The 16,469-nt window shown below is 28.2% G+C and overlaps 2 protein-coding genes across 2 annotated transcripts; both read right to left on the reverse strand.

The window, feature by feature from the left end:
• Window positions 1–4,872: 4,872 nt before the first annotated feature.
• Window positions 4,873–7,818, reverse strand: LOC8258668 (GDSL esterase/lipase LTL1). The gene is made up of 5 exons (XM_002521974.4): window positions 7,392–7,818; window positions 7,149–7,276; window positions 6,734–6,976; window positions 5,715–5,967; window positions 4,873–5,410 (listed from the first exon to the last, which is right to left on the reverse strand). Exons 1-5 carry the CDS (start codon window positions 7,627–7,629, stop codon window positions 5,178–5,180), a joined length of 1,095 nt encoding a protein of 364 aa, XP_002522020.2. The 5' UTR covers window positions 7,630–7,818; the 3' UTR covers window positions 4,873–5,177.
• A 4,380-nt stretch (window positions 7,819–12,198) lies between these two features.
• On the reverse strand, window positions 12,199–13,560 carry LOC8258667 (dehydration-responsive element-binding protein 2D). The gene has a single exon (XM_002521973.4). It carries the CDS (start codon window positions 13,194–13,196, stop codon window positions 12,549–12,551), a length of 648 nt encoding a protein of 215 aa, XP_002522019.2. The 5' UTR covers window positions 13,197–13,560; the 3' UTR covers window positions 12,199–12,548.
• Between the last annotated feature and the right edge of the window lie 2,909 nt (window positions 13,561–16,469).

Consider the following 16,469-nt stretch of genomic DNA (forward strand, 5'->3'; position numbering starts at 1 on the left):
AATACTAAATCTTAAGGCAATTCAAGCTAATCATTACTGTGGCATGTAATTTCATGATTTTAGGCTATTATTGGACCGTCATATTTAACTAAATGAAAGTAGTTAACCAAGATGTACTGAGGGGAATGACTTTTGCTGTATAAAAGTTTGCGAGATCATTAATTGCTCGCAACCTTTTCTTGTCCCACTTTGCAGTTTGCACACTTCTCCTTTATTTATATATAAATCGGAGCCAGCTTTGTTATTGAAGATGCATTTTGTAATGCCCCATTAATGTCTCTGTCATGTAAATTATAAGGTTTAGAAGTAAAAGTTTAATTTGGCTATAATTTTATTGTTTGGATTTAATTTATTTTTTAAAAATTTATAAATATTTTAATCTAAATATTTTCTTATTTAATTTAAATTAACTGTATTTTTCATCAAAATAAGATAGTGAATTACATATTTCCTTAAAAAATAGTGAATATAATAAAAAAATAAAAAAAATATATTAAATTCTTTAAATTAAAAATATATACTTATATTTTAACAAAATATAATAAAAGTAAATACTGCTATAATATTTTTACTGTTTAAAAATAAACAACGGTAAAAGAAAACAGTTATAGTGGTGGCGATCGCGAGAGCAGTTTCAACAATAATAATGATAATAATAGCTATTTATTATTTGATTATATTAATTATATTAAAATTATAAAATAATTTTAAATAGTATTATAATTTTTTAATTATTTTTATTTTTAATAGAGAATGGCTCTGACCTATTTCCAACCATTGTACATAAGGTAGTTCTTTTCGAATGCTAAGAAATAGTACTTTTTCTTATTACGTGAGCATTTAAAAACTAACCAATTAGTGTTTTAACAAGCAATAACTACATGATGCAAATTGTCTGTTACATTGTGAACTCATGATTCAACACTCTTTAGTATCAGAATGGTTTCGGCTCCTCAAACAATCTGAAACGCTTTCAGAAAATGGAGTGACCAACTGAAATGACCCAAGAAAGTTATTAAAAAAATAATGTAATTTGAGCTTCACAGGTTGGCCTAAGACGTACACTACTGATAGAGCTTTCTAAAATATACTCATGGATTTTGAAACTTTGACACTAACATAAATACACTCTTGGTAATGGCATTGAATCATTGTTCTTGGGAGTACCTTTCGTGAGAGTTCGAGCCAGAAATTATTGCAGTAATAATCCTTTGCTAAATTCATTTATGAGAATTTTATAGAACTTTATAATTGAAAATATTAAATATAAAGAACCAAATGATTAGATTAGCTCAACAACTTTTGATTCGAAATATTTATATTGCAGTGTTCATATTAATTAGGTGCTAGCCACCTAAATAATTAAGAGAATTCTCATTAAAATGATCAGCTGAGAACTCTAGCACAAGTTCCTCCCTTTCCATCATCATGCTATTGCATTGAGAAAGAATGGGTCTGCAGGTAGATTTTGTTTTTATTGTTCTTGACATTTACCCACCCCATTGTTTATTCTATTAATTTTTGGTTGTGAAATCTTTTCCTTCATAAGCACCACAATTAGCATCATTAAATGAGTTGCACTGTTGTACAGCTAAATCTATGATGTTTTAAAAAAAGAAAAAACAATTATTGGTGCATCATTTTGAGCAGAGAAATCAGCTTGATTGCAATTGAATTCATTTGAACTAAATACTATTTTTTACTTAGAAATCTAAGTGGGGAGAGTAATTTTACCCCAAGAGATTTAATTATTTTATCAAGTTCAGAAATTTGTTTATTCCTTTTTGTAATTTCTAAAGGCAATTAAATTTGCTATTAAAATTCAAAACAAAAAAAAAATAGTTGAAATTATATTTGTTCAAATCAGTACTGCATTGGAAAAAATGGGCCCAAATGTACTGGAATATATAAAGTTAAAGTGGGATTAATAAATCAAAACATACAAATATCATGTGACTCATTAAAACCCATCTCTTTAGTATTCACTGGTTTCTGGTCTAGCCATTGACGTCCAAGGATGATGACATTTTTCTTAATTCAATGAAAGTGTTTTAAAGATTTCTGGGTCAGTTTTTATCATAAATTTAATTTTCATAGATTTCTGGTCTAGCTAATAAAATGGATTTTTTAAATTTATATTATTTAGTCCATGATGAACATCGATTGCATTTTAATAAATTTTGTATTTTTTATGTTAATTTATCATCTTTACTTCCTTATTTCAAATTGCCAATGAAGATGTCTGAGTACACTTATGAGATTCTTCTTTATTGTGGTATTTTTTTTTTTAAAAGAAAACTACTTAAACACAATTCACAAATGGTTTTGATTTTGTTTGTCACACTGTTGATATTACTTAGAGCTTTGGGATCAACTTATAAGGATATGTTTGTTCCTTTGTTAATTTTAGAAGATTAATGTGAATGATTGCAATATAATAAAATATAATAGGAAATATGGGCTTAATACAAGGTATATGATAATTGGTTTGTAGTTTTACCCTAAATAAGAAAATATTACAGGTGAGTGCTGTCACAGCTAGTGTTTTTGGGTGTCTTGCAGAGGGAGTCCACATCTTAAACGAAGCTGGCATATATAATGAAGTAAATGGATATGGTTGAACTTCAACTACATGAAAAATCATATGAATTTGACAATTTAAAAGGGTCGATTATTTTGTTTTTTCCAACATTAATTAAAAAAAAAACAAAAAAAATGACACAGTTCAAATTTCTCATACTAATTCGTAGCAACAGCATATAAATACATCAATGGCATCTAATCTTCTTTCCAACTTTAAAGTGCAAATGGAATTGATTTCTCTGTTGTATGGAAACCTAGACTAGCTTATAATGGATTCAAAAGGCCAAATAAGAGTGTCTCTTATTAATTGAGGACCACAAAGGCAGAAGGGTAAAATTAATGGGTGTTTGACTATTTAATATGTTTCTGTTTTTTTGAAAAAATTATAATTTTCGGTGGAAATGAGAAGGTGGATTGAACTATTGATGGACAGATTCATAATGGCAACTACTTTGGAGCAATCTATATGTCTCTGCATTATGCAACTCCAATAAACAGTGTTGGAGGAACGGTTGAGCAAACCTTCCCTTACCACCCCACAGTATTTTCAACTTATTCAAGTACTATTTTTCAACTTCTTTTTCAGGCCCTTAAATTTGCTTATGTTCATGAACATGTCCCTACTCCCCATTATTAAGCAGTATAATTGGAGAAATTTAAGGCTCATATATTGCATAACTCTAATAATTTCGGCTGGTACAACCCTTTAGATGCTTCTTCTTTTGTTATTATTATCTTAATTCGTTAAGCCAAAGAAGAACTCCTTCCTTTGTAAAATTCTTCAGTATCCCAGAAACAACAGTAATGTGATACAGCAGGAAAATATCAGAAGGGCTTTTAGGGGGCTGCTAAGTTGGATCCAGTACTGAAAATACCTGTGGATAAACTTTAGACTGCATGCATACCTATCCTTTGTATATTTCTACAGTTTCCCAGAAACAATAGCAATGTGATAATGAATTGAGGCAAAAAAGAAAAGTAAGACCTCTTCCAGAACTGATTCTTTGTTGTTGCTTTCTCAATTTTTATCATTAGATTAAGACACTAATTATTAAATTGTTCGATTTATACTCATATCACATATAAATTTTTCTTTTTGTAATAGCAGAAACAAGAGGGGAAAAAAGAATATCTTTTTTTTTTTTGATAATACTAGCATAATTTTCACTTTTCCTGTAAAATAAAGTTTCAGAATTGTAGATTGCCTGGTAAAAATTATTGCTGGTTCTGAACTCATAAATCTTTTACATTTTCATTTTCTTGATTGTATTATTGATATGGAATAAATATTTTTCTTGTGAAGTAATGGGCTCAGGAGACTGCAGACTTGGAAGTACTTTTTGCTACAAATTCTTTAATATTTCATCCTGACAGATAAAGAAATCTCCAACTTCCTCCTAATATTTCATCCTGAAAATTTCCAACCCGATTTGAGATGATATAGTGTTAAAATAATCTATGCACAAGCTATTCAAAATTATTTTACCTATTTTAATAAAGACAGTCCCATATTATTATTTTAGAAAGATCGAAGTTCAGTTTGTAGTATAAAATAAGAAAGAAAAAAAAGAACTATTACACATAAATACCAAAATGAAATCTTCATTTCTTGTTTCTTATTTCATCATTTTATAGTTTATCGATATAAAAGTACATAATACCATCGTTCTTAATGGGTTAAATATCCACCGAAGCGTTCAAGTTTTACTTTTTCTTAATTTATTAATATAGCGTTATATATATAAAAATAATATTCATACTGTATTCTTAAAAAATAAAATTAAAGAAATAATATTTTTAAAAAAAATTATACAGTAAAAATAATATTTTTATTAATTTTAAAATATTTCTGAAAAGTTGCCAAAGAAATTCCTAATTCGTTATTAACACCTAAATTTTCTTCATTTTTTAAAAATATATACATATAAAAATCAATTTTAAGTTATTTACCAAAAATAAAATAATATAGCACAAGTTTCTATGAAGTAAATATTGACTAATAGCTCGTTTTTTTAAATAAATAAATAAATTAATATGCTTACTTATATATTCTAAGCTAGAAATTGAGTATTCTCATATCAATGGTATAGAGATGGATCAAAATTCAAACAAATAAGGGTTTTGAGCAGGAAATTTATGCAATCTCGTTAATCAAAGATGTAGAATAAATATTTGTTGCCTTATAAGAGCGTAATTACTCTATGTTATATAGTTCATATAACTAATTATACTTTTATAAAAAAAAAAAAAAAAAAAGAAAGAGTAGATAAAAGAAGTAGTCCACTTGAGTAAAACAAAAAAAGAAGTAGTCCACTCGCCATGAAAGCTACATATATTTTGCAACAATCGCTATTACATTCCGTGTGCAATTATTGAGAAATAGATGGGTCTCGTAGCCAAAGCTTTGCTTACCCATCACCCATTAACACATGAATTTGATACACATAATAATCACCCACTCAAATTTAATTGACACTTAATTTTTTTGTTTTTTTAGGAAAGGACCAGAAAGAAACCCACCAGACCTAGTAACGGCCAACTTACAAACAAAGAATTATAAGATTGTCCAATAGTAGAGAAATTTAATCACTAATTCAGGTCCTTGAATCCAGTTCCATAATGGTGCTGAGGTTCATTGGGTTCATATATTTTGAGGAGCCAATCAAGATTTGTCGAACAATTATCCTGTTTGCCCTTTCTGATGGATGGAATGGATCCCAAAATGCATAAATGTCTCTGTTGGGGCACAAGTTTGAGGCAATGGTGCATAATCCAATTCCATTGTAAGGTCCTTGGCCACAGCAAGCAATCTTTGATGTAACAAACCCTGTCAAGGTGATAGTAAATACTCAAATTCAATCACTAGGCCGCTATAGTATAATAGTATACAGTAGCATCAATAAATTTGTGCAATGTTAGGGGACCCCAAGTAATCAAGGCCCTTAATTGTAAATGGTCCCATAGATTTCCCCTTTTAATGCCATTGTGCCTTCTGGTCTCCTTGACAAGTCACAGTTTTTCCTCTTCTTTTTTGCCTTTATCGTTTTTATGTGCTAACCGAAATTGATTTATTGCGAAAAGAAAATAATGAATACTAAAATTTGAAGCCAATTGAAATGATGATAACGTACCATATGCTTGAGGGTCACTAATAAAGTCCATGTTCATTTGGTATGCATTTGCAGCTACAAAAACATCTGATCCAATCTGATTATTAACTTCATTTATCATTTGAACAAGCTGTGGGTTGAACAAACCAGCTGCTCTTTGCAATTCAACTGAGCATTCTCCATTTCTGCTTCTCATAGCTAATTCAGCTGGAACACACCCCAAAGGTCCGGTTCCTGTCACCAAAACTCTGCGTGCACCCAACTCGTATACCCTCTGCATTTAATCAACACAATGTAAAATGAATTTCTCCAAGTTATTAACAGCATCTACCTTGTGTTGACTAGGGAAATGTGCTTTAGCATGGGTATTTTGCAGAGTAAATTGGACTGAAGACGTGACACCTTTTCAATGAGTTATTTGAAAAGTCAAGGTGATATATAAAAAGAAAAAAAAAAGATAGATGAATATGCTTATTTTATGGATGTGAGAAATAATGATACAAATTGTTACTAAATTTTATTTTTATTATAAAATTTTAATTTAATTTATTTTAAATATTTAATTTTAATTATATTTTAATTTAGTAATTTCACAGATAAGAAATTAACACTGGACACAAATATTTAATAAAAAATAATTTAAAAATATAACACATAGATTTGATTCAATTATAATTGAATAATTGAAATAAATTAAATAAAAATAAAAATAAGTTAATTGACCAGTTATATTATTATTTATGGATCTAGCCAAGCTAGGAATTTAATGAGAAAATCACGTATCAATGTGCATGCCTTGTGCTATATAAAGGGCCTTAAATAGTACATAACAAAACTTGTCTACCGCTAATATTTAGCATAAATATGCGTCCCCACTTTGGTTTTATTTCCTCTCCTACTTTCCTGGCAACATTGCTGCACTCTACATCATAAATGTCTGAGCGCCAGTAGGTTCATTAATCTAGTACTCGCCTCATAAAATGTAGGAGTTTAGAGATTCAAATGAAGAAAAAGAAAAATTGATGAGTGGCAGAACATACCAATAGAACCTTCCGGTACTCGGAGATGAGATAGACGACGTAGTCCGGCAGGGAGAACTGGCGGGATCTGGCTGAGAAAGGCACCAAGTAGTAGTTGTTGACAAAGTCATTACCTCCGAGAGTCATGAGAACAAGTGCCTGATTCACTAGTCTTTGAGTTTGCTCAGGCCCAATAAGGGCACTAACCCTTTGCTGGTATTGTTGGAAGTATTCCAATTGTTTGTAAATTCGGATGATGTTTAACTGCAATGATTAGTTAAAGCAGCAATCAATATGTAGTTTTACATGGATTACAACGCATACCTAACTATCACTTTTCATGCTGATTTTATAACTTTTCCTTTATTTAATTAAAGAACACTTTTAGCTGTGCTTAAAATAGCATGGTATATATGACAGACAGTAATAGCCATACAAATTGGATTCCAGTGTCATTGAGTATTCCAATTCCAGCGGAAGCGAAGTTGGCACCGACAAGTAGCCTTTCTCCTGTGAGCTCTGGACTCAAGTATGGCAATGTGGGTTCTGAACCAATTGCCTCACCTTATAACACACATACATATCAACATTAAGTAAGTGGAAAGACTAAAGAAAACAAATATATATGATAGTCACTAGTCAAAAAAATTAAGTAATATTCATAAAATTGGAAGCATACTAATAAGATCAGGAATGTTGAGGCCATTAGAGAAACGGCCGGTGGGTCGACGAGTAGGATAATCGATGCCATAAGGAGGAGCGTCGGCTCGGGCAGTGGTGGCAAGGTAGTTGTTGTTGCCATTATCAACCAGAGAGTCACCAAAAACAAAGAAAGCCCTAGCTTCAGTTACATGAGCAACACTTCCAAGTGTTAAGACAAGCGCTAAGATCATCATGAAACTTGAAGAGCTGCCCATATTCGGATGATCTCCAAGAAAAAACCTGGACAAGAACAGATTTCTGATATGGGGATTGGGGCGTGCAGTACCGCACTGTTTGAGTAAATGAACTGCGTAAAGGTGGATATATATAATGCTCTATCATGCACTGATGATGAGACTTTGTCACTACATTAATGGCTTAGTTCTACCACCAGAGGTGATAGATAAGGGCGGCCATTAGGAAAAGTTGCCTCTGGGCACCATAGTACACGTTGCTCAGTAAGTAATATATATTGCTTTGGATTTTTTAAACACTGTGCATTTTCTCCTACCTAGTTTGCTGAATTTTGTTAACGGTGAACTTGTTAATGGTAATTATTGATATTAGTATAATGAGTTCGATCCTTGGTCATTTTTATTTGTTGATTAAATATTTATAAGAAGAGTCCTTAGAATACTCTCATTTTAAAGTGGAGATTGGAGTGCTACTGGGTCATAAGATTAGTTAACCTGTTGTTACAGCAGCATTAATTGGTATTTGTTATTTGTAACTCTGATAAGGTAATAGGAATATTCAAAGAGCACTGGCATGAGAATAATTTCCTGATATGTGATTCTGTAAATTATTAATTTTCAAAAGGAAAAAAGAAAGAAGAATAAGGAAGTTTTCATGTTTAAAATTGAGCAGCAAAATCTTTGAAAGCTTAGTTTAAGCAACTTCTACATGAAAGGCAATTTGATGGTGCTGGATTAGCTGCTTAATGTTGTGCTCTTCCTTAAAACAGAAAGATGTGCAGAGAAAACTTCATTTTCATTTTGATGTCGATAATTACAATGTTAATGATGCTAAAATCAGACATATATTCCCCAATCAACATCAGCATGCAGCAAAATCATCATCATTATCAACTGATTTATGATGAGAGCTAGGCCATTTTCTAACACCCTTCCTGGTGTATCTCTTTTGTTAGTTAAACATTAATTATTTGCTCAAGACATTAGGCTAAGGGGACCAAGAAAATGATATATGTAATTGGATCCTAAAACCAGAAATGTTTTGGCTAAAGTTGACTGTTTTTTAGCCATTTTCCAAGATTTGTCATGTCTAATTTTGGCATGAGAACCACAATCTCTTTCCAATAAGCTTGGTTATTAATTTTTGGACAAGACTTGTAATGACACTTTATAAGTCAGACTTAAATCACTAGAAAAAATGAAATTCTAAATCAACAATTAATATTCTATTTTTTAATTCATGAACGCTTCGAACCAATGAAATATCTGATGAAAAAATTACATAATAAAAAATAAATTATTTTTTCGCATTTAATATAAAAATAAATACTGTTTCCGCTGTCAATCTCTTTTTTTTATTAGATTTACTTGTATTAATATTTGTTTCTTAATGAATCAATTGGGTGTTAAGAGTTGCTTCTGGCACTGTCAATTAATTAATACACAAATGGAGTGGTTAATTATGAAGAGGGAATATAATTTAAAAGTCAGCGACTAAGGAGGCCATGTGCTCATACATTAACGGCGAGTGGTACTTTTGTTTTACCCACGCCACTATTGAAATTGATGCTTTTACAAATTCGACGTCGTAATTTGATTAAAATTTCTATATAAATTTATATAATCTAGCAATAATTATATATTTTTAATTTGAGCTAATTCATAAATTTAGATTTTATTTTTTAAATTCTAAATCTAAAATGGACTAAAAGTTAGTATTAAGAAGCACAAATTATACAGGTAAATAGGATAATTTCATTGGAAGAGTCGTTATTTTATTTAATATTTTTATAATTTTATGAGTTATTAAATACAGTTGCTTCCTACCATATAATAAATTGGCTTTAATGCAGCTGCCACATTAGGCACAACAACCAAATGCGATATTTCAGGCTGAAATGTCTTCAATTCCTTTCACAAATATTATTCCAAACATAGAATTAAAACTAAGCTTATATATTTAAAGATAAAAAGCTTTTTTCACTTCTTAGTTTTGACATAGAAATATTACATTATACCTAATACATTTATATTCATATCAAATTTAACATATATTAATAGATAATAATAAATAAATAAACTAACTTTCACCGTATATAAACATATTAGAAAAATTTTATCGTATTTTTATGGAAATTAATGAAATTGTATGCAAAGGATAAATCTATGTTATTATTTCAGTTCGATTGAGTTAGAATAAGAAATTTATATCATTAAAAAAGAAAGAATATAAACAATTTATAAAGATTGATATTGAATTAATCAAGTGATTAATTATAGTGATTTTAACATTAATTAAATCAAAATACGATTTTAATATTAATTAAACCATTGGATATTAGTTTTATGATTTTTTTTTATGATACTTTCTCAATTTAATTATAATTGTCATTTTTTCAGTAATGAATTCAAATCTTAAAAAATATTTAATAGAATTAATTATAAAAAAATAATTAAATTAGATTGATTTACTTTTCTATATATATTTTAAAATTCATTACACGTATTTCAATATAAAAATAAAATAGAAAAAAATTATATAAAAAAATAACCGTTATAATAAAACAGCAAATCAAGAAAAGATAGAGATTAAGAAGCGAAGCTACGTGACCGCTATTAATAAATAAGGTGGGGTAATTTCCTATCTACTAAATAATGATTTTTCATTTTATTTTTTGTATATAATATAAATGCAAACAAATAATTAAATTTTATAAAAAAAAGCTGAAGGTACGCAGAGTAATAAAATACTAAAAATTATTAATAGAAGAACAAATGAGCTGTATAAAAATTTAAGACTGCAACTACTTTGAACAACAAAGGAATCGAAGGAAACAGAAGGAACAAGAGCAAATGTCCAACAAATTCCCAAACATGTATTAAATCAAGCAGCCAAATTTTTCAGGCACTTCAATTCGATCCCCCCCACAAAGCCAATAACTAAATTTGCATATCTTCCCATTTAACTTTTCATTTTCACAGTACACTTTCATGTTCTCATGTCCATTCTTCTGGACCCTCCTTTACTTTACTTATCATCCTTTCCTCAGTTTCATCCCTTTTTCTATATATATATATATATGACTCAATGCTATTTTAATTTACCTTTTCTCATAGAGATATAGAGTTCGACCAATCAATAGAGATCTAGTTAAATTCTTAAGTTTAATAATATTTTTTATATATTATCAAATCTTTTATTTTTTAAAATAAAATTATATAATAAAATAATGCTTCGATATAGTTTTATTTTTTAGATATAAAATTGATTTTTTATATATAGAGTATTTTATATTTAATATATTTTTTATACTTAATTAATTGATGTTTATATTCTTGTTTTATTATTGAAAAAATTAATAAAATAAAATCATCAATACTTATAAAAATTTAAATATAAATAAAGAATTTATCTTTTTTACTCAAATATATATTTTAAATATTCATTATTATAAAAATTACATTTTCAAAAATAAATAGCATAATTAAAAATATTCTGATATTCGATTTTTACTTAAAGGCTGTTGGAATAAGGTTAAAAAAAGTTAAAATATCTATTTAGAACTGATTTAATCACAAAACTCGGTAAAAATTTTAAAAATACATAATCTACTGTAGAAAGGACAAAGACGCCTCAACTTAAAGAGGAAGTTAACACAAGTGTTGAACTTGTCCCCTGAAACGTCCCCATCATTTTCTCTCTCTCCTATATTAAGTATAATAATAACACCTTAGCTAATTTGTAAAATTTAAATTAACATATGGTATAAAATTTTTTTATTTGATTAAATATTGATTATAATCATAAAACATAACATGTTAATAATAAATTAGTTTCTTAATCAGATAATGATTAATTTTTTAAATAATAATTATTTTAAGAAATGGTATATTAATTATATTTTAATAGTATATTAACTAATAAATTAATTTTAATTAGATAATGATTCTAATTATAAAAAATAATATTAGAGAAAAAACTATTAGAAAAAAATAAATAGAGAGCGGCAGCGAAGATAAGATAAAATAACAAAGAAAAGACATTTAGCCGCTAGGATTTTTTTATTTCTTTGTGAAATCTCACCTTTTTCTGTAACCCCTGTTAGCCAATTTCAAAGGCTATTAAATGGGCTTTTTTAATTTTCCTAATGTTAATTGAACCTAATTTATATGTAAAGATTTATAACAAGCCAATTTAAAGAAGCCATAAAATCATTGCTCACCAAAATTTTCTAATAATATTCCAACTGTTAAGAAATCTCAGTTTCATTACTAACAAATCATGTGGTCATTCGAAATCTAGTTTGAATTACCAATTCTAGACTGGGAACTGTGGGCTGACATTGAGCCATACTTGTTTTGGGCTAAATTACAGACAAAACCTTCTATTCAAGGAGTCTGTTAATTGCACCAGGAACGAGCCCAATTGATTAAACATTTTCTTTTTCACTAAATTTGAGTGACTTATATAAGAAAGAAAACCTTAATATCATATTATCAAATTTTACAATGGATGGCCATACCTTAATAAAGTATATAACTAATTTTAATTGGTCCCCTAATCCTAGGAACTTTGAAATTCACTATACATTTTGAGAATAAGGAAATGAACGTCCACATATGCCAATCCTTTGGAGGGAACAAAACTAAGAAGAAAAGGAGAAGAAAGGAACAGAAGTAACTATAAAACAGTTACAAGCATTTGTTCCATTGGTAAATCTCTCACACCCCTTTGTGAAGTATAATACTACCAAAATCTTGTACTCACCTCTCAAAGGCTCCTCTGTAGTACTACTACTAACCCTAGTATCCTGATGTATATTGCTTTTGCAAAAAGAAGAAGAAGAAGAAGACAGGGGGAAAATTAAAAAAAGAAAAACAACACTACTTACATATATATAGTACTAAATTTCTACTAAAAAGAAAAAGTGGGTCAAAATTTAGAAGCTCCAAAGATCTCGAGAGCCATCCCAATTGAACCCTTCTCCACCCATTGCAGCAACTCCAAAATCATTAGTCTCCAAGAAATGATAATTCTCACCAAAGCCAAAATCAGGCCAATAGGCATTCATATCACCTGATGAACCCTCACCACCACTAATCCCACATCCAGAAGCATCTGCACCTATTGATGATAAAAATAAATTTGTTGCACTTGGTTGATCCCTACAACTACTATTAGTACTGCCGCCACATGTGCCAACATAATCTGGGCATGCACTTGCAAAACTACTAGACAAAGGAGTAGTACTTCTATTGCTAAACGGTACCTCCTCCTCCTCCTCCTCTTCCTGCCGCTGCCGCTGCTGATCATAATTATGTGGCAAGTTAAGTGTAGCAGAGGAGCCATAGAGTTTGATTGCAGCTTGATCATATGCTTTAGCAGCTTCATGTGAAGTGTTGAAAGTACCTAACCAAATCCTGTTTCCTCTATTTGGTTCTCTAATTTCAGCTACCCATTTGCCCCATGTCCTTTGCCTTACTCCTCTATAAGTGCACAGTGCATTTTCTGGTCCTCCTTTCCCTTTCATGCACCCTTTTCTTGATCTTCTCATGGTAACTTTCTTGTCCGTTGCTTCCTTCTCCATTCTTAATCTGTGTGTTGCGCAGAAGGGAATTCTTGCGTACCAAACAAATTATCATAGCTTTCAGTTACCTGTATATGTACTGAAGTGGTTGGGAATGCGTACGTCATTGTTCCAGCGCCAAGTAAGCCGAGTCAATTCAGAGCAAAGGAATTGGGTGACTGACACGTGTAAAGGAAAACTAGCTGATTGGGCTCGGTGGAGAGATTCAAAGAACACTTGCCTGTAATGCTTCAGGCTCCTTCATCGTGAAGGAGCTAATTAAATTTCTTTTCTTGATTTTCTCTACAAATATTTAAGGTTGTCCTTTGACGTTTACATTGGGTTACCTTAGCTTTGCCTGGAATTATAAACTGACATTTTCATCATTAAATTTGAGCGCCCTTTTTCTCTCGTCAGAATATAGAAACTGACATGCCTTTTAGTGATAAAGAGGGGCTAAAGGGAGTGCGTGTTGATGCTTCATGTGATGGAAGATTGAGAGAAAGCCACATGGTAGTTTCTGCGCAGAAAATTATGTGAGAAAATCGGCTTATGCTTACGAAATAAATAAACAAAATAATAGCCCGTATTTTCCAGACTCATGTATCCTAATTCAACATCCAATTCATATTGGCTCGTGTTTTGCAATCCTTGGAGATTCCCTTCTTAAAACAATATCAAACCAGTTGAATCCCCGTCTAAAGTACGTAACTCATTCTACATCAATAAACTATTTATATGAATTAAAATTAATATAAATATTTAGAGCTATTAAAAATAAATTATTTAGATATAAATATTTAAATTTTATTTTATTTTATTTATTAAAAAATATTTAATTAGAATAAATAAATAATTATGAAATATTTTACAAATTGAAAGTTTTATAATTTGAGAATTATAAGTTTTGTAGTACATTTTTAAAAATAATTTTATTTTATTTTCTTACTTATTTGGACTTTAATTATATTTGAAAATAAAAGTAAAATTTATAAATAGAAAATAGTCATTAATAAATTTATTACAGTAATAAGATAGTTTAAGGTCTGTTTTTGGGGCGAAAGTTATTTTTATACGAATAAAATATGGTTAGATACATAAATAGATCCCTAAATTTGTCTTATTTTTACAATTGGTCTCACAAACTAAGCTTTAATTCAATTGAACTTCTCAATTTTACGGATTAAATAATTCAATCATAGACGTTATATATGTATATTTTTCGCCATTTCAAAACGTATAAGTTTAAATAAAATAATAATTAAATACATAAATGGCCCCTAAACTTATCTTACTTTTGCATTTAGCCCATGAACTCAACTTTGATTCAATTAGACCTCTTAACTTTATTGATTGTTACTTTTAAATATTTCAATCACAGACATTAAGGTCGCGTGTTTTACTCCATCTAAAAACCGCGTAAGTTTGAATAAAATAATAATATATTTAAAATATAAAAAAGTAAATAAATTAATGAGTTTTAATTCTCAAATAAAACTTGTTGTTTTCTAATATCTGTTATAAATTTCATTACTATGATTATAAGTATGGATATAACTTGTGAGAATAAAAAGAAGAACTTGATTTCATAAAAAGTTGAAGAATTACAATGATTTATTTTAATTATTTGAAAAATAAATTTTTATTTTATTTAATAAATCAATAAAATAATTGTAATGTATAATAAATAATATATTAGAATTAACGAACCATATTTTTCACAATAGATTAATCCAAAACGCTTAATTTTCGTCTACGATGATTTAAATATAATAACTTGTGAAGTTCATAAGCGCAATTAAATCAAAGTTGAGTTCAGGGAGCAATTACGAAAATAAGACAAGTTCAATAGTTTAATTATGTATTTTGCTTACTATAAGTAACGCTGTTAGTGAAAATTTTAATTTTTGATTAATACTGTTAATGGAAGGGTTAAAAATAACAACCCATAAAGTTGATAAGTCAATTTGAATCAAAATTGAGTTCGAAGGGCCAATTGTAAAAATAAAAGAAGTTTAAAGATCCATTTATATATTTAGCTATAAAATATCTATGTGAATTAGACATTAATATGGATGTAGTGGTTTATTAATCATAAATCATTTATATACATATACAAATATTTACATTAAAATATGAAATTAGAGTATTTTCTTGAAATCGAACAAAAAAGTATAATCTTTAAATTAAAAAATATAATAAAAATATAATATAATTCTTATTAAAGAGAGTGAGGAAAAGATTTTAAAGTAATTAATTAAATGAGAGAAAAATTATAGAGATTTTTATAAAAATTAGATTAAATTTATAATTCTAAAAGAATAGATTAAAAATTTTAAAATAGTTCTTATGATGATAGGGTCAGAAAAAAATTTAAAGTAATTAAATGGTTAAGTATAAAATTATAAACTCTTAATTAAATGGTTAAGTATAAAATTATAAAACTCTGAATACTAATTAATATATATCTTTCTAGAATAGTTAATGCATTTTCTTAATATTTATACAATTATTATCTTTTAGTAGTTTCTTTTTTTATTTAAATTTTTGAACTCACTACAATTTAAATAAATAATTTTAAAATTATAAAAAAATTCTTATAAAGAAAGAGAAAACAAGTTTATATATATAGATGTAAACCAATTTATAAAATTATTAGAATTTAATCAAAATAAATTATTTATTTTAATATAATTATATTTAGATTTAATTTTATTAGTAGACTTTATACTTTACTTAGTTGCTCTATTTCAATTATATTTTGAGTGTAAAATATTAATTTCAAACAATAGTTATGATCAAAGTTAATTTTCAATTAGGCTTGAATTAACATGTTAGGAATCTCGCTAATTTTAATCATCTTTTAATTAAATCCTATCTAATTCTGTTAGTATACTTTATTCTCTACTCATTTATTTTATTTTTATCTTCATCAATTTAATTAATTAATTAATTTAAAATTTAATATCATGTAATGGAAGTCTTGAATTTTCTTAAAGTGATGATTAGAATAATTAATTAACTATCAAATATTTAATACTACTAATAAGAAAAATCAGTTCCCAATTTTCTGCCAATTCAAGAGAAAATCTATTCCAATTTTATCTGAACTTTTTATTTTAGTTTTTGTTGAGTTCTTTTTTGGTTTATGATAATTTATGTTTGATTTATATTGAGTTTTTTTTTATATATATATTTAGTTTCTATTGAATTTTTGTTGTTTATGTTTGGTTCATGTTGAGTTTCAGTTTGGCTTACATTTTATTTATACTGATTTTATATTTAATTTATTTT

This window comes from Ricinus communis, chromosome 10, assembly GCF_019578655.1.
Source record: "Ricinus communis isolate WT05 ecotype wild-type chromosome 10, ASM1957865v1, whole genome shotgun sequence".
NCBI classification, from domain to species: Eukaryota; Viridiplantae; Streptophyta; class Magnoliopsida; order Malpighiales; family Euphorbiaceae; genus Ricinus; species Ricinus communis.

Excerpts from the sequence above, each read along its gene's own strand:
- LOC8258667 (XM_002521973.4), bottom strand. The coding sequence starts at position 13,196 with ATGGAGAAGGAAGCAACGGACAAGAAAGTTACCATGAGAAGATCAAGA.
- LOC8258668 (XM_002521974.4), bottom strand. The coding sequence starts at position 7,629 with ATGGGCAGCTCTTCAAGTTTCATGATGATCTTAGCGCTTGTCTTAACA. Across the intron at positions 7,277-7,391 it reads CAACATTCCTGATCTTATTA|GTGAGGCAATTGGTTCAGAA; the intron begins GTATGCTTCCAA and ends GTGTGTTATAAG. Across the intron at positions 5,968-6,733 it reads AGTACCGGAAGGTTCTATTG|AGGGTATACGAGTTGGGTGC; the intron begins GTATGTTCTGCC and ends GATTAAATGCAG.